The following is a 22,312-nucleotide window of genomic DNA, read 5'->3' as shown; positions in this document are numbered from 1 at the left end:
TGTTGTATGGTTCAGAGTGTTGGAGAATGACTGAGGCTGATCAACAAAAACTCTCCACCTTTCATACAAAGTGCCTAAGGAAGACCCTTTGAATATTTTGGTAAAATAATACCACTAATAAAGACTTCCTCCATAGATGCAATCAAGAAGACATGAGCAAGACCATTAGAAGAAGGTGACGATGGACTGGGCACGTCTTGAGAAAAGATCAACAAGACTTCACGAAAACAGTACTTCTCTGGACATCTGAGGGGAAAAGACGCAGAGGTAGACCCAAGATTACGTATCGACGTACCATTGAGTCGGAAATGTGCGAACTGAACCACTTATGGGGAAGTTTACACAAGATGGCCAAAGACAGGCAAATATGGCATACCTTTGTTGCTGCACCACATGCCAGTAATGGGCAGTAAGTAAGTATAATTGAAAGACATTTTCAATGCTATAAAAATACCATTCAGTATTCAGGTGTATGTTACGGTTTCTTTTGTGCGTGGGGGAAGTTTGGACGTGTGTTCTTAAGTGTTATCGAACTAAAGGTATTGTAATCTCTTATCTCGTCACAAGGTGTACTAAACAATGTCCGTCAAACACATTATTGCATTGCTCTCCGTTTATGTATTAGATGTAGTAATATGTGACAAATTCAATGTCACTATTCGGATGCCTAATGTTGTCTCGGATAAGGTCAGTATTGCTGCTTCTTACAATCTTAAGGCACTGTATATCACATTCGTGATCTGGGGTGTGGCTTTACATAAAACTGGTTGTTTATGAGAAGAATGAACTAATGAACAAAATAATATATATATATATAGGTCTGAAAAATTCCCAACGATGTTAGAACTGTCAAATTTGCGATGCAAATTTTTTGTCGTTCCCTCCGCGGGACTCGAACTCGTAGACATTCTATAATATTGATTTGTTGTGACATGCACCATTAATTTGATCCTCTATCCTACATATTAACATCTAAATGAACTGTCCCGTACTACCATACATCGTGTACTAAGTTACAGCCCTAGATTAATCCTACGAGGAGGAATGACCCGGCCAGCGAAAGCTATATTTTATATAGCCTAGCTGGCCGAGTGGTCTAGGGCACTGGACTTTGTTCAGGCGGTGTTGCCATAGATGTCACAGCAGTACGAGTTCGAGTCCCGCGGAGGGAACGACAAAAATTTGCATCGCAAATTTGACAGTTCTAACATCGTTGGGAATTTTTCAGACCTTTCTTACGTTTATATATCTTCCCTGTATCAATTTGATCCGATGGAGCAGTGTAGCAAATAGAGTCGTCACATTCTGAGACGTTCTATATATATATATACTTTATTATAGTGTATTAACATCTTTATCGGTATATACACGAAATGGTAATATTCGTTGTAAAATTGTTTTTAGAAGAATGTTTTAGATCAATGTCCGGAAGTTTCAGATTATCTTCGAAAATGTAGTTTTGAAAAAAAACTATAAACTGATGATTTAAGAGGAAACAACAGAAGAAAATAAAAGTTGAAAAGTCCGCTATATTGCTGGTATGTAGGACGAAATGAACGAAGATTAAGACAATAAAAAAAAATGGAATTATTGATACGAATATCAGTGTACATGTTTTTGGTCACGTATTTCTGTAGGCTGATGCACTTCTGTGCCATGCAATAAAGTTGGACCCAGAAGAAGCCTATATCAGTAAGTTTATGGTATGTTTATTCCATATTCGACTAGTAAAAGTTAAAACGGGCGTGCGTAGAAAGAGCTGCAATGAAGCATATAAGACCGTCTACCAAACCCATTTCCCCAATGTATTTGTAAATCTTAGAAACAGATGTCAGTATAATTGCGAACATTCTCTTCTTTTAGTAATTGTACGACAGCGTTTTATATGCGGGCCTGGGTTTCATAAAAATAACCTCAAATTCTTTAATTTGTCATTGAATCTTCAATTTCAAGTGATTAGTTGATGAAGGATTTGAGTAAATCTCAATTTGAGTTTCTTTATGAAACCGGGACCAGGCCACTCCACGAAGTTATGATTAAAAATCTAAATCAAAATGGTTTTAGGTGATTCTTCGGTCAAACTTGAAGGATTTTGATTCTAGATTTTTCACCAGGATGTTACATGCAGACCGGCGGTACCTATCTACCTCGTTTCTATATTACCCCTGAAACTTCTTTTCACGAGGGAGAATATCAACTTTTCAAAATTGTTTCCTTCCATTAATATTGATTGAGTTCAATGTCATAACACAAATGTATCCATTCCCTCAAATGTTCTGCTAACGAAAGTTCATTTGTAATTACTAGTTTCTGTGCGTTTTGTAGCAAAATTTGAGCCTCTAGCATCAAAGTCAGTTGCTCATCACATGATGTTGTACGGTTGTGAAGATCCTGCGACAACAGAGCCATTTTGGTGAGATAACTTGCGACAAATATACTACCGTTAAACTGTCGTGTTAGTTTTTTGTTGTAGCTTTCCCTGATGTTCGGTAATTTTGAAAAGTTTGCAATTTTAGCTCAAAGCGCAGTATGAATACTTTTAAGCTAAATAAAATGCTGTTTTGGATCCCTCGATACAGATATATTATTAAATGATCCTATAACACAAGGTGCCTAAGCAAACGATTTTTTTCCTACGATTTGTCAAGGGTGTGCGCTCGAAAAAACAAGACATGGAAGTTGGGTGCTAAAAAAACGGAATATAATATTTCAAATATCCACACAATTTTACAAATAAGTAAAACGCCAAGTAAAAGCTCCTAGCCTATTTGTCAACTGAAAAAAAAAAAACGTTAAGTAGTAGAAGCCTGTCATGGTATGACTGTGTTGTTTGTTGCTTGACTTTTTAATTTCTTAAGTCGCTTTAAATCTTTTCGTTTGACGTTTATATACACATATATGTAACGTTAATCAAACGTTCGTATTTTAAGGCCATGTGGAGAAAAGGAGGAAGATGGCGATATATATCACAGAACGTGTAAACATGGTTCAGCTAGAATTTTATATGCATGGGCATTAGATGCTGAGCTCAGAACTTTACCATCAGGTACGTCTGGCGTAACTGTTTTAACGTCTTTAAATACCTTTTCGGGCCTAGCATGGACGGTGTAATACATATAGACCCCCTTCAGTAATGAATGGTTTTCATTTCTCCAATCGAGATGGTATAATTAAGATTTTCACATGCGAGCTTTAGCGAGCTTGTTGAAATCTATATTTTACCAAAGAGAGTGGAGAAAATTTAATAATTTAAACCAAGATTAGGCTGAGGTAGAATCGGTTTCTCCCATGAAATCTGTAAAAAATGTTGCAAATGTAAAATGCAGAAAATTAACTACCGGTGGTTGAAGTCACGTGCAGTTTATTGTCACCGGATTAGAATAGGAGAAAAATATTCGTACAATTAGGATGTGTGGCGTATGGTAACATTTCTCTTTTGTCACCAGTATTGTAAGACTGAATATAAAGTTATTAAGATTTTCAGTTGCTAACATTTATCAAAAGTTGCCTAGTGTTTTCTGTGAAGAGAATTACGATTGTTATACATTGATTTCAACGTCTCGAAGAAAAACGATACCAAAGAAAATTATTTAACATGGTAAAATTTCTATAGATAACATTGGATATAACCTACAAAAAACATTTGTCATTTTACATTGATAATGGAATAAATGATAGCGAACAATATAAATCGGTCTCATGCCATACTAATACAGAGTTCAGGTTCTAGCTACACAAGTTTTGTTTTAATATAAATTATAAGCTCCCATGTGACCGTCTATTGTTCCCAGTGTCTTGTATAATTTGTATATAGCTGGTGATGTGTATCGGTGGATGATGTATCTATTCAATGTATTTTTCATTACAAATGTTACATTGGCTGCTTGAGAAAAAAAAAATCGATTTAATCTTTTAAACCAACTAACAAACTAACAGCTAACTTCATAATCAAATGAACGAAATAGCATTGTCACCACTTAGAACACAAATGAAAACATTGTGTCCGTTGTCCAACAGAAATGTCCAGTGACATACAAACTTTCAAATCACCTAACGTTTCGTGTGTTGGAGGATTTATTTCTATGAATGTAAATGATTTATTTCGAGTAGGTACAGGATTCAGAGTGGGCGGTACAACTGGAATCAACTATCTAATTGTTGGCATGCATTACAAAGAAAAGTTTAAAGGTAAATATAGTTATAAATCTGTGTAAACGCCTACACAGTAGTGTTTTGTTAATGTAAATGTAAAGAAAAATGGAAAACAGTAATTCGCAGAAATATATGTATGATTAAAAAAATAATGTGGCAAAATGAAGGGATATCTTTTTGCTATAGTATATGTGCATTGAACATGCTCACGGCAATTAAATGCGTAGCTTTTTTACAGCTTTTTTCGTTAATTTTTATAACAGAAATGTTAGGTAAATGCATGCCAGAATAGTGCTTCTACATGAACTGTCGATATTTGTTTTACAGAAGGACAAACTGATAATTCGGGATACCACTTACAGATGACTCATGAAAGGTGGGATATTATCTGTGATCTACTGACCTCTCATCTGCTTTTTTGCTGCTTAAATTCGCGAACTAAAAACAAAAACTTCACTACATGTAGGCAACAATGGCACTTAAGATATAACGCACAAACTGAATAAAAAACATGTAATATTGTTATAAATCATCCTTTGAAATTTATACGTTTTCAACCGATTAACATATTCCAGACTACCTTACCAAATTGGTTACTATATACTTGGTACTTATGGGACCATTCCACCAATGACCAGAGGTAAGCAAATTCATATTGAGTCTTTTACCATTCAAAATACGTATATCGACTTGTTTTATAATTTGTTTTGTTTTGTTTTCAAACGGCTTGAAACCTCCTTTGACTGCCTAGATAAATGCCACTGTCCTTATCGCGATTTATGTAAAAGATTCTATAAAACTTAGTTATTTCTGGGTACAGTAATAGTTTTATGTACTCTTATAATGGCCAAAAATAGCACTTAATTTCCTTCAACAGAATTTCACGCTGACACAGGATGTAACTACATGGATGATGAAACCATTTATCCACTTGCTTACAGAACTCACTCTCATAATCTCGGTAAGATAAAACCAGAGTCTGAAAAAGTCAGCATATGGCTAGAAGACTTAGTCCAGTTATATGTTGACAGATTGGTGTTCGATCACAAGATGTTACTAAGGATCGATGAAATAGCCAAAACGATCCCTTTTCTCCGAAAATAACGAGAATTTTTCATGGCTTATTTCCCTCAAAATTTACGGTATGTGCAACCGATATATTGTCTTTTTACGTTTTTTTTTTATTTAGTCGTTACATGGCATTAAGATTATGTATTGAACTTTCCCAATACGTGTTTAAGGTTTCTTTTTGCAGGAGTTGTGACATCAGCTTACAGACTACGAGACGAAAGGTTTACTGAAATTGGTCGCATGTCACCGCAAAGACCTGAGGTAAAGTATTGACCACAGGAGCACCTGTAAAAAATGTATTTACCCATTTCATTAAATGAAGATTTTTTTCTCAAAATTTCATACCGGTATTTGATTTAGTATATAAGACTTACGGAAGCCTATATCGGCCACTAATTTCTTTATTTTTTAGAAAACACAAATTTGAAATTTCAATATAAATTGAAAATTCAAGATAATAAGTTAAAAATTCAAGATAACAAGTTGAAAATTCAAAGTAATAATTTGTATATTCAAGATAACAAGTTGCAAATTCCACATAATAATTCTAGATAATAACTTGAGTATTCACGATAACTCGAAAACTGAAAATTCAAGAGTAAGTTAAGATCAGAGCTACACCGAGCACAGCATGATACGACAACAAGTTTATCCTTGTACGTCAGGGACAAATGTGAATAACTTCAATTGCCTTTGGCATATGCAGAAATGGTGGACTAACAAAGCATCTTTGTCACATGTAGAGATTTGATTTAGGTCTTTCGTTATCATTTACCACTGTCTTTTTGTTTTGTTTCGTTGTGTGTGATTTTGTGGTTTTCTAGTCCTTTTATTTCACCTCTCGTTGCTCGGACGTTAAACCCCAACAAACAAACAAACAAACGTTTACTCTTGTCAGATGGTGTTTGTGATATGTGGTTACTGGATATTATCTTGTTCCATTAAATTTCCTTCCTCTATTGTGGATAGATTTGGGATCTTTCAAATTGTATAGTTTTTCCATGTTGAAAGAGGAAAATTTGCATAAATGAAAATTAATGCTTTCATGATATCTTTTTACTTGTATCTTCAAGCTTGAGGCCCTCAATAGTCTGAGTGAAACACCTTGGGAAATGATGAAAAAAAAATCCAGCTTTATCCTATTCAGATCCAAAAAAGGGAACGACCACTTTAGTTGAAGTGCAGGGTCTTGTTTTTTTTCTTTCGTACAAAAATACTTTGATCCTGTATTTGTAGAAAAAATGCAAAGGGACAGGCTAGTTCGAGACAGAAACCAGATGTTCGCAAAGTCTATGAAGCTCGTCTGGTTTAGAATATCACAAAGGTCAGATGATGGTGAAACCATGCACTTCAGGGGCCATAACTTCATTGTCAGTGATTTGATTTTAATGAAATGTTACAGGTATATAAGCATTGATCATGCTAACCGTTGATTTTTAATGTCTTATAGTTTGCAAGATATAAAACTTCAAAATACTGAAAATGATAAAATCATGTAAAAGCAGACATTACATGGCAATTTTCTTCGATATCAGAGATCTGATTTTAATTTAAATAAAGTTATTCAATTGAATTTTCAACTTAATAACTTGAACTTGCAATTTATTATCGTGAATATTCAAGTTATTATCTTGAATTTTTATCTGACTTTCTTGAATTTGCAGGTTACCATCTTGAATTTTCAACTTATTATCTTGAGTTTTCAACTTTTCTACATGGCCTATATAGGATTCAGTAAAGACTAGCCCACTAGCTCATCTGTTGTTTTTTTTTGTTTGTTTTTTTTTTAATAATGGTCTTATCGCGGACTTGAAGGATTTGTCATCATTGCTTCTAAGCAAACATTATCATGGGAAAACTTCTACAAAACCTGCACTCAATATAATGATTTTGGACTTAAATGGGAAAAACTCATGGTAATTGAAATAGAGGTAGAATTGAACAATCCAACCACTAAAGAAACGGAAGAATAACTCATAAAATTACTATTCTGTGTTTCTAAATGACAGTAAAACCCAGCAAATGCAATTCCAGTTTTGTTTGTTTGTTTTTGTTTCTATTTTTGTTTGTTTTGGTTTTTTTTGTAATTTTCTTCTTTTTCTGTTTTAATTTAGACATTCTATGATATAACTACACCAGGGATGAATATAACTAAAGGTGATGTTTTGGTAAGTTATGACTATTGTGTACAATTGACAAAATTATATGCACCTGAAAGTATGTTATGTTGTGTCTAATAATTAATTTGTCCATTAGATGATTTTCGTTTAATAACCCCATTTGCAAAGTGATGGTATATATTGATAGGGGTGGCTGTCCTTCCGTTCCAAAGGGTGACCCATCTCTTATTCCACTCTTCCCACACCACTGAATGAAATTGAATGAAATTTTACAGAATCTTTATTAGATGTTCCAATTGTGTACCTCCTATTTTAGATATTGATTGAGATCAAAATTTAGGAAGGGGGGTGGGGGGTCACATAAAAAACATTGACTTAAGTCATTTGTTTATATGGGGACACGGGGGACCTATCTCTTACCCGTTACATCTATGATACCAATGAAACAGAACTGCAAGAAACTTTCACAGAATCTTTTTACCTGTTCTTATTGTGCATCTCCTCTTTTACAATTTGATCCGAACAAATTTTGAGGTTTCACATAGCAAAACATGTACATTTCCCTTTGTTAATATGGGGAGGGGGCATCTCTTACCCATTACTCCTCCTATACCATTGAATTAAATGAAATATTTAAAGGTTATATATATTACATGTTCCCTTTGTGCACCTCCTATTTTAGATTATGATCCTAATATATTTGGAGGTTTCACGTAGCGTAACATGGACTTTGTCATTTGTAAATATGGAGACATGGGGAACCCATCTCTTATCAATTATTCCTCCTAAACCACTAAACGGAATTGAATGGAACTTTCACACTATCTATATTACATGTTCCCATTGTGTACCTCCTATTTCAGATCTTGATCCAAATCATAATGAAGGTTAAAAGAATGGGGGAGTGGGGGTATCAAGTTAGTAAGCATTGTTTACGGTTTTCTAGTTTAACACTATCTCCATTTTAATATTCTGTAATCAATTTTAATTGTGAGAGGTACTTGTAGTTCAACTAATTTCTCAAAATAATGTCCTTCATTAATTCACAAATTATTTGACATGAAAAATATCCTTCCAAATTTTCAATTGAGTGTAGAGGTCTGTATTTTGAAAAGCTTGTTGTTATCCCCATTACAGATTGGTCGATGCACTTATAGTAGTCAGAGGAATTTTACTACAAAAATAGGGTAAGAATGTCTTCATCATATACCATGAAATTCATGTAAATGTACAAGATTTCTAATCATTATCTAACAAGAAGTCAGTGAGTGATGGCTCACTGATGATACCCTTGCTTATAATCACAATATACAGCAAGCAAGAAGTTGTAGAATTTTTCCAAAAATGAATCCCACCATAGAACATATGCAGGAAGAATGTGTTAAAATTTCAAGCTGCTGTGAAAAGTGCAACAAAAATTCCAACTTTCAAAAATATAAAGTCAAAAAATAAACTAAGTCCTTGGTAAACATGAAATTGTCAATTTTTTTCTCGAAAATAAATCCCACCATGTGGAAAAATTTCAAGCCACTGTGATGAGTAGTTGCTGAGAAAACTATGACAGAAAAAAAATGTAATGGACAGAAACAGGGACAAGGGTAAAACAGTATACCAACCTCTTCTTCAGACTGAGGGTATAATATTAATGCCATAAAACTACAGGTCTATCTACAAATAGTCATACAATCAAATGTAAACAAGTTATTATAAAAGATTTCAAGAGAAATGAACTGCATGATGGCTTTCACAAGATCTCAAAGATTAATTACATTCTTGAGACCACTTCTGGACATCTAATTACATATCAGAATTTAATTTTCCTTAAATAACCCTCTCTTTTTAACAGTTCAACCAACAAAGATGAGATGTGTAATTTTTACATCATGTACTACACTAGTAGACAAAAAGATATTAGAGATGATCAAATGTGTTTCCGTGACCATAATAGCTTCAGTCTTGAGAAGTACTTACCAACTTTACCAGAGAAAATAAGTTCAATTGAAGGCATCCCTCCATTTGAAAGGATAGATCCATATGCCAACCAATAATGATTTTGATCTTTTATGAAATAACCATCAATATATTAATAAACTAATCTTAAGACAAAGACTTTTTCATACAAGTTACTACAACTGCTTGATCAAATATCACTTTTTTCTGTTACTATAATGGCATCTCGTTTGGATAACAATTGGTTAGTGAATCATTTATACTGGTGAGACCAATCAGATGACACCAGTACAGGAATTTTCTAATTTTTTTCAGAAAACTGTTAGTGATATTCAAACTTGATAACATTCTTTTTTTATTGATTATAAAACTGATTTCTAATTACGTTCCAAAAACAATAACAAATGCAGTAAAAAAGACTCATTCTTTACAAAGAAAGACCAACAATAAACAAATATCAATCGATCATTGCAAGAATAAACAAAACAGGAAAAAATTCTTTAAATTGTTTTATCTGTCCAAAATATCAATTCCATGATAGTATATATTAAATGTTTCATTCCTATGCATTATGAATATGTATGATTATCATATCTCAATACCTTAAATAATTCCAAAGCAAATCATACAAATAAATAAATACAACAAATAAACATAAACAAAAATGTCAGTAACAATAAATGTATGTACCATATACATGAACTGAATAATATGGTTTACATATGGCTTAAATTCCATAACATCCGAACACATGTGGTATATTTTCTATCCCATGTCAAATACTATATCAAACTTGTGTCCTGATATTTTTGTAATTTCCATTTTTTATTTCTTATTTACTAATTAAAATTCTCTCATCAACTTCCACTACTGCTTTGGATAATTTTTCTAATTTTATCAGCATCCTCCATTAATTGTTCATTGTTTGGATCAATCTTTAATGCACATTCATAATCTTGAAGACCTAGAAGAAAAGTAAACATTGCAAAAAACTGATGGATGAAAAATGTTTCTTAGGGTAGATCATACATATTACACACTGCATTCTATTCTGTCATCTTCATAAATCATACAGCCATATATACCCAGTAATATTTTCAATAAACTAATGGTGTGTGAAACAATGTAAAATAATAAGTTGAAATTAATTTAAAACAATTTTTGATATAACAAGAGGCTCCCAGGAACCTGAATCGCTCACCTGGTTGAATTTTGCCTTTTAAGGACAAAGACTTTTGTAGTCGTAAAAATAAGGATCATTTCAGCTAATGCAAGAATTTGGCTAAACCTAACTGTTTTCGAGATATATGCGAAAAATCATTGTCTGACCCCTATGTTCTATTTTTAGTAACAGCGGCCATGTTTTTTAACGGATCAAAAATCCCCACAATAGGTCTATACAGGATACGCCAAGGAACATTCATATTAAGTTTGGTTCCAATTGGTCTACTAGTGTCAGAGCAGAAGATTTTTGAAAGAAATAACATAAAAAATAGCAAAAAATGTTGAAAAAGGGCAATAACTCCAACGTGGCTAAACAGATTAAAATGAAAATTTAACTGCAGATAGATTTCATTATACTGAACACTTTTACCTGGTCAAAATTTGGCCAAACCTAACCGTTTTGGAGATATATGCGAAAAACTACTGTCTGACCCCTTTGTTCTATTTTTAGTAATGGTGGCCATGTTTTTCTACAGATAAAAAATGTATTCAGAATGGTCAAGAACTGATAAAAAATATCATTAATTACTTGGTGTATAATGAACAATTTTCTAACAAATGACAAAGAAGGGAGATTACCCAACACTTACCTTCTACATACATCTCTAGCTGACAGAAAGCTGTACCCTTACGTACTAAGGCCTTGACACGACTTGCTGCATTTTGTGGAACTGGTGGGTGTAATAAATCTATAGCCTAAAATATTTAACAAAAAAATTAATCATTAAAATAATCTCCCTTATTTAAACAGAATAGCATATTTAGTCCATGGAAAACTTTACCGTATGGTCCTGTCTAAGTATACAACATAAAGAATAAAATGCAACTAAAAGTAACACAATAAAATGACTAAAATATTACCTACACGTAATAATACCTTAAATATTAGCAGTAATACTTCTTACATAATTTTATAGATTTATTTTTTTGAAACTTATTGTTGCACAATTTCTAATATTTGTTTGCATATTAACTCTTCAAATAAAATCAAATACTGAAGTCTTCAAAGTCGCTTATCGTCAAACATTCTCTGTTACTGATTTTGGCTTACTTTCAACATACAAAATGGCACAAACGCGATATGCTCTAAAATCAGGTGACTTCCACTAAAATCTTGGTTCCCTTGATATGATTGCATACTTTTTTGTACCCATGATGAACCGAATATTTTCAATGGCTATATATAAATATCGGGGTCTGATAATATATATATGACCTATAAATAGTCCCTGTATTTGAATCAAAAACTGGACAATATTACATAAATTCAATGCTAACCGATTATTTCATCTTTTAATGTAAACTTCCCATTCTAATACAAGCAAAAAACACACTTAGACATGTGTATGATATTTTTAAAAGAGGTAAGTAGGTCGCTTATGATATTGACAAGTGAACTAGATTAAGAACCAGATTAAACAACTGGCATTAAATATTCATAGGTATTGGGGCCGTGCTAATGTATATGACCTATATAGTCTTATACCAAACCCCTGTGCCAGAATCAGAAATTAGGTAATGTTCAATGCTAACTGATCATTTCACATAAACTTCCCGTTCTCATACAAGCAAGAAACACGTGTATGATATTTAAGAGGTACATTTTTATCTCGTATTAAGCTAGAACTATGACGCTATGGTGGTAAACACAGCAAAGATGTACAGCATTACATGGAGTATAATATATAATTGTGCAAATCATATACGAATATAAAGTACTGAAATTACGAGTGCAAGAAGTCATATCCTGTCACATTGTGTTGTAATTACATGAAATATCCATGGACACATGCTAAATTTCGAATCAACACATACATGAAAACTTTGATCTGCATTCCAAGAAAGATAACTCCACTTAAATAATTGAGAGGAAAAAAATTCACCTATTTATACATCCAGTAAAAAACTGGCATTAAAAAAATAACTGAAGATGAAATTTAAAACACACAAATGAACAAAGGTCAAAAAGTCTTTGATTTTCCAAGAGAGATAATTCCAATTTGTTAATACACCACAACTTTTGTGTAAGTAACTCATTCAAACTGAAATTTGAACTAGATCTGTATTATATGATATTCAATATTATTGTACAAAGTTTGAGACAGATCCTTCTATATCTTCTAAAGTTATCACCAGGAAACCACCAATGGACAGATGGATGCTTACTCAACTACAATGTTTTCTGAGGGTGTCATAATACCACTTCGTAGGACAGTGTATTACAATGAAACAATTTTCATTAGTCAATACATGAATTCAATGTTCAAAGTTAGCTTTAAAAAAAGCAGCATTATTTCAATATCAAATCTCCAGAATCAACAAACAATGAATAATTGTTTGTAATGGGAGAGCATAATTTGACTCACAAAATTATACTCCCCCACCGAGGATCCAACCTTAGACCGCTTGGTGACAAGCCAGCGACAAACCGATTCAGTTAAAGGATTGATTCTTTACCCGAATTGATTTGTTGCTGGCTTGTCACTGAGTGGTCTAGTGTTTGATCCTCGGTGACAGAGTATAATTTTGTGTCAAATCATGCTCTCCCGTTACATGTTTAAGATTCAAAATAAAATCTCTTGAAATTGGACTAACTCCACTTTGGCACTGTCTTCTTGAGAAAGAAAATTATTTTATAGAAGCCTCTCTGCACTGTAATCATGAAATTTATATTAATAACATACCTTAGAACAATCTTCTATTGCTTTAAAAAAGTTCCTTAGTTTTAAATGACATGCTGCTCTATTAGAATATAATCTGTGGTAAAGTCAAGGAAGAACATTGCTGAAAGTTTGGAAATTATGTGAATACTGCAACTTTATTATATCATTTAAGTTTGCATTATCAAAAATGAAACATTCTCCAAACAAGAATTTTCATAAAGTTACAAAAAATTCAATCAGATATAAAATGACAAACATAATTTCAAAAATAAATACATGTACTAAAATTACTTCATGATTTGAAAGGATATTTTTCAGCCAGTGAAAAATAAGTTGTTTGTCTTATGCAGCACAATAACAATTAAAGTAGAGGTATAAAGGATACGAATGCATCTTTGGACTGTATCTTAGTGCTGTGTTATAAGCATTGATTGCTGCCTGAAAGTTTCCTTCCTTGAAAAACTCACTGCAAAAGAACAAATCACATGATAATTTAGATAACATCAAAATATGTTGTTATTTTTATACCACATAATGACCAGAAAATGAATATTTATGTTTGAAAACATGTTTTAATGTTTAACTTGAATGTTTCCTGTGTAAAGCTACTGTAGTCCCATTTCAAGTTACTGCTTCTCTGTTTCTGAGACATTACATACAAAGTGAATAAACTCTCAAACTGGACACACTGGTTGGCTTCCATATTTAGACAGAAAAGTAAAAGATTTTCTTAGAAAATAAAACTACCTAATCCTTTGTATACACGAATGGATAAAAAAAAACTATACACCAAGTAATTATCAAAATTCTGATTCTGAATAGATATTAAATGAAATATATTTTTTGTTTTCCTCTCCTTCACAAAACAGTGAACCAGTCTGTCTGGTGTGCAAGTTATTTCCCCTGGTATAAAATTTGTACCTTTTTACAAACATGACAAAAAAGACTGCATTTATGTCATATGATATGATATTTTATAAAAGTTAGAACTGACTTACTTCCCCTTGTCCCTCATAAACAATGGATTTTTTTCCTCCTCTGTTAAATCAGCATCCTCTATCTCTAAAGATTTCTTGGCTTCAGCTTGCTTCTTTAACCACTGAAAAATTGTTATGTTCAGTGAATACATTGAATGATTTTATTGTTCATTTGATTCATTGGCCATTTTACAATTGAAAAGAAAAAAACATTTTGTGAAAAGCATTTTTCTTATTTGTTTTGTTAACTATTTAGTTGAAGAATTAAAGCACTACAATAATTGGAGGTACCTCTTCTTCCTGATGAGTCTGTGATTCTCTAGCAGCTGTTGGAAACACCCTAGGTGTAAACTTAATTTCTATTTTACCAACTTCTCTCTTTGGAACTCCTTCTGCTGATTCCTCAAATATGTTCTTGCCTACAAATCAAACTAAGACTTTCACATCTCCTAACAGACTATGGTCACATTTAAGTCATCACTTTATTTGAAGGTGAAGTACAACGTAGTAATTTAGTGATTTACATTAATTCATACTGGATGGATAAAACTGACTTATATGTAAGTTACGATAGTCACTAAAATATAAACAACCACTTCCACATTTATATTCTTTTAATTCACTGGTATGATTTAAAATGCAAACCTTTCTTTTTCTTTAATTTTCTTTCTTCCTCTCTTTTTCTGGCCTCTTCTGCCATCTGCTCCTCCAAAATTCTTCGCTTTTCCTGTCAAGATATGGCATGCCAAAAATTAATACATGTGCATTTAAATAAACCAAACTGATGACCTTTTACAGGATAAGTATGATATACAGTCAGTGAAAATTGTGAAATTCAACGATGGACTAAAACGGATCAGTACAATCTAATATGTTTTAGTAAGAATATACTATGTTTGTTTGATACTTAGTAAAATTTTAATCTTTCATAAAACTTGTTACAGATGTACAAGTACTACTGTGATTGATCAAAAATGACCACGGTTTCTTTATGTATAGGTACAGACTAATACAAATCGCCAAGTATACTGCCTGACTGTATCTATAGCTAATCAGTCGAGGTGATCCATGAATGTGGATTGTGTGTGTTTATCATGTGTAATCATAACTAGACATATTAGGAGGTTTACATAGAAATAACTATGAGAAATCAATATCCAACCTGTTCAGCCATAGATCGTTGTTCTTCCTTCCATCTTTCAAGGTCATCTGTAGCTTTTTGTCTCTCATCTTCTTTTATTTTATTGATTCTGTCTCTTTCTTCATCTTCTATCTATCATAAAGTTTGTAGAAAGGTCAATATTTAGTTTATAATTGTTTTTCTCTTATTTTGATCTGTGTATATTAATACTTTTTTTATGCATTAACTCCTTTTCATATTTAATATTGTTGAAAAGAATAATTTTAGGTATCTAAACAGCATTTAAAGTGCAGTTTTGAGGTCTTTACCTTATTTTAAAATTTAAAAGTGCTGCACACACAAATGACAATGCAATTTGGTTTGACAACATAATTTTTACTAATATGGTGATTCTATTATAAATCTGAAGACCATTTGTGAACTTTGACCTTTAATTTTTGTGATCTAATGTAAAAAAAGCACCGAAAATTAAGCAAAACAGAACATGTTTACGTTAATACAATGATATGACAATTCTTTAGACAGCTACTGCATTTTATTAGTTCTGTATAGAATGAAAGACCCTTAATAAGCAAAGCTCACATAACCCAAGCCCCTTCATTTTGGACACTTAGTCCTAAAAAAATGGTTACCCTCAGTAGAAATTCATTTCAAGTGTTTATATGGTTACTAAGACTTGGTCCAGCTTTGTATAATATTGGACAAAAATGAAGGCTCTTTCTAGAGAACAAGAATACATCTTGGAATTTAAAAAGACACCCTTTGGAAAAACTAGTCTGCTTCAATGGATTTCTGAAAAAAAGTTATCCCAATCAAGTTCTCATGCCTGGCAGGTTATACCACTTTTCACTGAAAATTGAATGAAAATGTGTTAATTGCTGAAAGCTTTGTGTCCCTGCTTATTAAACTTGGTACCTTGCTTAAAGCTAGATAAAATTATCATTGAGAATGTTCATTTTATAAAAGTATTTTCTTAAATGCATGTGTTTTCTGAAATTGTGTTACTGTGAAAGTACTATTATTTGTGAGGTATCAATTTTCATGGTTTTCATGGAATGGGCCAATCCATGAAATTTGGTTCTAATCAAAAAGGAGATTTCCATTGATGTGTATACTGAAAACCTCAAAACCGTGAATTCCAGAATCCACGGACTTGTGTTTTTTCCCTAATCCACAAAAAATGATATCCATGAATTAAAGTACTTTCACAGTAATTGTTAATGTATGCAATGTAACACCTACATCTGTGTTTCATGCAAATTGAATATTCATTCACAATCATTTCAAATTTAAATTACCTTCATCATCTCATTGATTGTGTATTTCTCAGACAACCTTTTCTTTTCAGCAGCATCCTTTTTCTCTTGCTGTGCCCTCTCTTGACTTTTTACAATGGCTTCTTCTTTCTTTTGCTTGATAAGCTGCTTATCATCTGAAACAGATTTGAATTGCAACTACACAAATTGAAGAATTATGCAAACTATCTTGTTGAATGTAATGTCATTTCCAAATGAATGACATTGAGTTTATAAAGATACAAGTTTTCCTTCCATTTTCTTTGACATAAAAATTAATCAAATAACTTTGTGCAAGAAAAGTTTTTAAACAAGTAATCCATCTTTTTATTTATTTAAATTTCATATAAACTTAGTAAAATATAATCCAGTGTATTAGTATATTAGAACTGTTTTATACTGCTAGAAGGGAATGTTAATGAAAAAATAAACACATAACATTAGAAAAGACTTCAAATTTACCACAATCAGTTTTAGTTAACTGATTCCAGAATCCTGGTTCCTGTTTCTTTAACTTGAATACTACAGCTCCATTGCCTACTTGTGCTGTACTATTTTGATCATCAACAGAGTCATACAGTAAGCATTCAAATAGATATGGTGGGAAGCTGACCTGGAAATAGAATGTTTCTTACATATGACCTCCATGTTGTGATTTGATATACTAGAAAGAAACTGTATCCCTACATGAATGTCTCCTACATAAATATTTTCTTCAATTGTTAAGTGGTCCTTTAGTTTTAATATAAACTGAATGTTTTAGAGCAGATATTTACGTAGCATCACTAATAAAAAATGTGTACCTCATTAGTGTTAAGTTAACAATTTGACAATATAATTTCATTCAAGGACGCTTTCCCTTTTTTAAAAAGACTGTTATTTGATCTCTGCATCACTGGATTTGCTCAAACTTTTTTCAAAAGAATAATAGAAAATTGAAGTTATTGATCTACACTTGAAATGTTCATTTTCAAGAGCATATCAAAGAAATTATACCAAACTGATTTGGAAAATCTTGTTTTTTCTCCCTGATTCTGATGATGCAAATAGTCAAATAAAACTTTTAGAATGGTGGGTTTTCTCCCACTGCCTGATTCTAACGGAGACTGACACTTAATGTCTAATTCCAAGCAAGACTGAACTAAAACAGGAAACCTAAATTCATTTCAATCAAAATTCTAAACAGCACGTGTACTGTAGCATAACTTAAAAATCATTCCGAAAAAATTACACATTAAATCAGTGGTTTGAGTTGTAAACGTGTCATAAATTGTTGATTGGAATTTCTGTACACAATAGGTTATGTATAAAATATTTATGCCTTCCATGGAGTCCAAAATTGTTCGGGAAATTTACAAATTATGAAATATGAAAAAACAAAAGGCTCCTAGGAGCCTGAGTCACTCACCTGGTTAATTTTTTTGCCTTTCAAGGGCATTAACTCTAACAAGGAGTTGTTCAAAAATTTAGACTCAAAGAAGACTTTGGAGGGACTTATCATAAAGATCATTTCTTCAATTGAAAGTTTCTCCATTATAGTTTTTAAGATATTGGCTGAAAACTGCTTAAAAACATCATTTTTCGCCTTTCAAGGGGAGTAATTCTAACAAGAAGTCATTTGACAACTTTGATCCCCTGCAGACTTTTCTAGGCCTTATAATCAGGATCATTTCAGCAATTGAAAATTTCTTTCAATCCATCATAGGTTTCAAGACATATACTTAAAACTGTAAAAAAAAACTGTTATTTTTCACTTTTTAAGGGTAATAACTCTTTATCAAGGAGTCATCCAACAACTCTAACCCAATGCAGACTTTTGTATGCCTAATACTGCTAATAAGGATCATTTTGGATATTGAAAGGATGGTCTTGGAGATTTATGTGATAAAACTTCTGGCTGACCTCAGGCTCTTGGTCCTATTTTAGTAACAGTATTCATGTTTTTCAACAGATACAAAATCTCCACTTCAGACCAATGCAGAATATTCTAGGAAAAATTCATACCAAGTGTGGTTCTACTTGCCAAGTTGGTCAGGTAGTTTCAGAGGAGAAAACATTTGAAAGAAATAACATTAAAAAAAAGGAAAAAAATCAAATCAAAGTGCTGTTAGCACTGTTTTTTTTATTCTTGTGAAAATTGTAGCATGAACAAAATTTTAAAAAATTACCCGGAACATGATGTAAAATGAAATATACATTTGCATTTCCCATATCATTAAGAACTGTTTTCATAATATGTATAAACTGAGTGTCAATAAAAACTACTGATTTCTGAAGTAAAAACTGTAATCTATAGTTAAACAGTTTCCAAGATCACACACATTCACAAATTTTGTTCTGTTTCACATTTTTCCCAATTTTTAAACCTGTCCATATTCAAAAGTATTTTCTACAACTGTAATTATACTGGAACTAAGCTTAAGAATTTTTTTTTTATCAACATATTAGGATTTTCAAAACTGGACACTTTTTATCCATTTGAATTTTCCTGCCAATTTCACTTTTGGTCAAAATCACTGGTCTTCACTGCCTGTTTATTTATCATAAAATATTGATGATAGGATGTAGATTTTGACTGAGCATTGTATAAAATGGAACATGCTTAGCACATTTAATGCTTCTTGGCACATTACTGCAAGAACTTCATTCCTACAATACTGCATGCTAATTTACATGTAGTGCTAAACATCCAAAAAGAAGTCCCTCAAATCCTCAGTTCATTTGAAGACTAGATATTAATTTTATTTGCAGAAAATAATAGAATATTATTGAGATGAATAATTGCCAAAAACATATTTACAGGTTATAAAAGATGTATTGAATGATATAAAAGGAATTACATGTGGACTATATTTTTGTGTAGTGTACAGAAACAGTACAGAAGTTCCAGGCATCAACTGGCAACAAAAGGTATTTTTATGAATCAAAAACCCTAAAAGGGCAATAACTACAACACAGCTTTGACCACAGATAGATCTCATCATGCTGGACACTTTTACCTGGTCAGAATTTGGCTAAACTTAATGGTTTTGGAGATACATGCTAAAAACTTCTGTATGACCCCTATGTTCTAATTTTAGTAACAGCAGCCAAGTTTTTCAACAGATAAAAAATCCCTACATTAGTTCTATGCAGAATTCCCTAGGGAACATTCATACCAAGTGTGGTTCTGATTGGTCTAGTACTTTCAGAGAAGAGTTTTGAATAATTGTTAATGATGACAGATGGATGAAACTGTCAGATGCTAAGTGATGAAAATAGCTCACGTGGCCTATGGCCAGGTGAACTTAAAAGGGATATTGCTGGAGCTGCTCATGACAGTAAAATAAAATTTCAAGTAAGGTGTAACTCATGGTCTTCCTCTTTTAAAGGCCATGCCTCATCCATATTAGATGTAATGTAGATATACAAGACGGAAGAAATTAATGGTTTATAAAATGAAGATGCTGCAAGAGCAATAATCCACTTAAAAGAGCATTTCATCTTTTGAGTCAAAATCAAAGTGTGGAATATTGAGAATACATTTTTTCTATATTTATGCATCTTTTACTAACCAATTTTCTTCTTTCTGTTTATGTATTTACTCCTGTAGCCCCCTATGGGCCATAATTTGACAATAAAATACATGTACAAATGTATGTTCCCTGTTAAATTACATGGTACATGTTCATGCGTACATTCCTATGTGCAGAACCTGTGTCAAGTTGAATGTTAAATGCAACAGCTCCCTATGACATATTTTAGTGAAATAAAAGGTCACTAATGACAGATAAGAAAATCATTAAATTGTTTTGAGATAAAACAAATATTTTCTCTTTTCAATAACCTTGAGTTGTAAACAACAAAGAACTTTCCAGAATCTTTTGTTTTATATTTTGTATCTATAGCATATGCATTCTGTGTGGGTTTTAAAATGAATCTAGAATAAGTTCAAGATAAATTTCCCATTTTAATATTTGATATATTAGCGAGCGCCGCGGAACAGTGTGAGCTCTACCGTTATTGCATGTACTTTCTAAATTTCCCTTCAGGTTCCCAAATACACTAATGCAAAAAAGGTCATGTCCTGGAAATAACAAAAAGTGACTGTCCTTACAGAGAAAATTCATCATTTCCTTCAGTCAAGCACATAAAAAATATAGGTTAAGATTGTGTTTCTGTAAAAATAAATTTGATCTTTTCTGATAGTTTTCAAGTCTTTTTCTAATTCGTTCTACTTATTTAAAGAAGTGAATGTTATGTTTATAAAAACTTCGGGAAATACGTGGATGTACGTACGTGTATCTCCGCTGTTCCTGTTGTCAAGAACCTAACCTGCCTCGGAAAAAAATGTAACTCCGATTATGTTATCAAAATCGAAGCATAGCTTTTCTAAGATAGGAAAGGCAATCATTTTCTTGTTTGAAATTTGCAGCTGTTGTCTGAATTTTGTTTACGTCACATGATATGTGTAAAATATTCCCATCATCCGTGGAGAACTGTAATATTTCCGGTATCTGTACAGATTGATCTGACAGGTCAAAACTGAAATTGATGTTGCTAGAGATGCCCTTAAGGGATAAAAAATGTAAAGCATTTCGAAGTGCTATAAAGTTATTGACAATTTTGAGAGCGAGGGGAAAGGGGGTATGCTCGTGGGGTTTGAAATTTGGGGACAAAAATTGTTAAATTTATTCGTTTATTGAGAAAAAACTCCCCCATTAATTAACAAAAAAACAGATTTTCAAATAGAGATATTGATTTTCCTTGCTGCTTAAATATACATGTAGATAAAAATATTGCACTTGCAAAGAAAAGTTTTCTTTATAATGTCCATTATTTTTACGAGTCTCACACAGACGGTACATGTAAAGCTCATGGTGCTTGCTGATTTAGGCAATGCCTACCCCATATTACTATATTATTAGTTTGAACTTTTAATCACTCAGATAACACAACTTGAAATAACCTTTAACACTAACATTACTTTATTTATCAGGTGTCTTCTACACGTGCCTTGTCAGTCATTTAAGCTGCTTTACTGGTACAATTTATAAAAAAACAAAAACGCCTTTATTTAGGTCAGTCTAATTATATTACACACTTTCACCAGAAATAAACCCGTCAATTAGTACCTTTATAAACTCTTCAGATGACAGCAAATCAACTTTGTTTGCACGAACACCTTTCAAGGGAACCGTGATGAAAACCATATTCTCTGTTTCTTCCCACGTATAATCTCGTACTAATAGAGGCATTTTCTTTTGTGTATACAATCTTAAGAAGAAATGTAACAATTAATTGTAGAATGAAAATATATCCTTAATACGTGCAAGTATCAACAGCATCTAACAGGTGTCCTCCATGACAGATACTATTAACCAATTGGATTACCCTTTACAAAATTGAAGTCGCATTTGGCCAATCAACAGCGTCCATTCTTCACCAATAGGTTTGTGGTGTAAACAAATCCACGTTGCGAGGTAAGATGACATCTCGGTACAATGACAAGTCGCCCCTCTTATATTTAGCCTTACCAAAATTTAAATACTCTAATGCTTTCTAGCATTAAATACAGGTCTTTGTTTCTAGACAATGGGCAGATATTGACAAACGATGGAAATTAGAGATATCTTGGCATTTATTTAAAATATTTGAGAATCTATAAAATTTATAGATCAACATAGGCAGAATCGGGGTGACAAAAACTGTCTGAGCTTTTGTTTGTTTTTTGTTCTTT

The 22,312-nt window shown here is 32.4% G+C and overlaps 2 protein-coding genes across 2 annotated transcripts; one reads left to right on the top strand and one right to left on the bottom strand.

Annotated features, from left to right (window-relative positions):
* The first annotated feature begins 549 nt into the window (after nt 1-549).
* Nucleotides 550-9,450, top strand: LOC148621915 (peptidylglycine alpha-hydroxylating monooxygenase-like). Its single transcript, XM_088576769.1, has 12 exons — nt 550-687; nt 1,638-1,692; nt 2,326-2,413; nt 2,931-3,046; nt 4,111-4,188; nt 4,480-4,528; nt 4,728-4,792; nt 5,030-5,113; nt 5,408-5,484; nt 7,338-7,391; nt 8,481-8,530; nt 9,190-9,450. Exons 1-12 carry the CDS (start codon nt 580-582, stop codon nt 9,389-9,391), a joined length of 1,026 nt encoding a protein of 341 aa, XP_088432895.1. The 5' UTR covers nt 550-579; the 3' UTR covers nt 9,392-9,450.
* Nucleotides 9,451-9,786: 336 nt separating this feature from the next.
* LOC148621914 (dynein axonemal assembly factor 4-like) lies at nt 9,787-21,959 on the bottom strand. Its single transcript, XM_088576768.1, has 11 exons — nt 21,708-21,959; nt 17,056-17,206; nt 16,597-16,730; nt 15,320-15,430; nt 14,803-14,884; nt 14,449-14,576; nt 14,179-14,279; nt 13,566-13,646; nt 13,202-13,274; nt 11,108-11,213; nt 9,787-10,257 (listed from the first exon to the last, which is right to left on the bottom strand). The coding sequence occupies exons 1-11, from the start codon at nt 21,828-21,830 to the stop codon at nt 10,151-10,153; spliced, it is 1,197 nt and encodes a 398-aa protein (XP_088432894.1). The 5' UTR covers nt 21,831-21,959; the 3' UTR covers nt 9,787-10,150.
* Between the last annotated feature and the right edge of the window lie 353 nt (nt 21,960-22,312).

Source organism: Perna viridis, chromosome 3 (assembly GCF_037379345.1).
Source record: "Perna viridis isolate PV_CMFRI_1.1 ecotype Kerala chromosome 3, ASM3737934v1, whole genome shotgun sequence".
In the NCBI taxonomy this organism is placed as follows: domain Eukaryota; kingdom Metazoa; phylum Mollusca; class Bivalvia; order Mytilida; family Mytilidae; genus Perna; species Perna viridis.
This window is presented reverse-complemented; position numbering and strand designations above follow the sequence as displayed.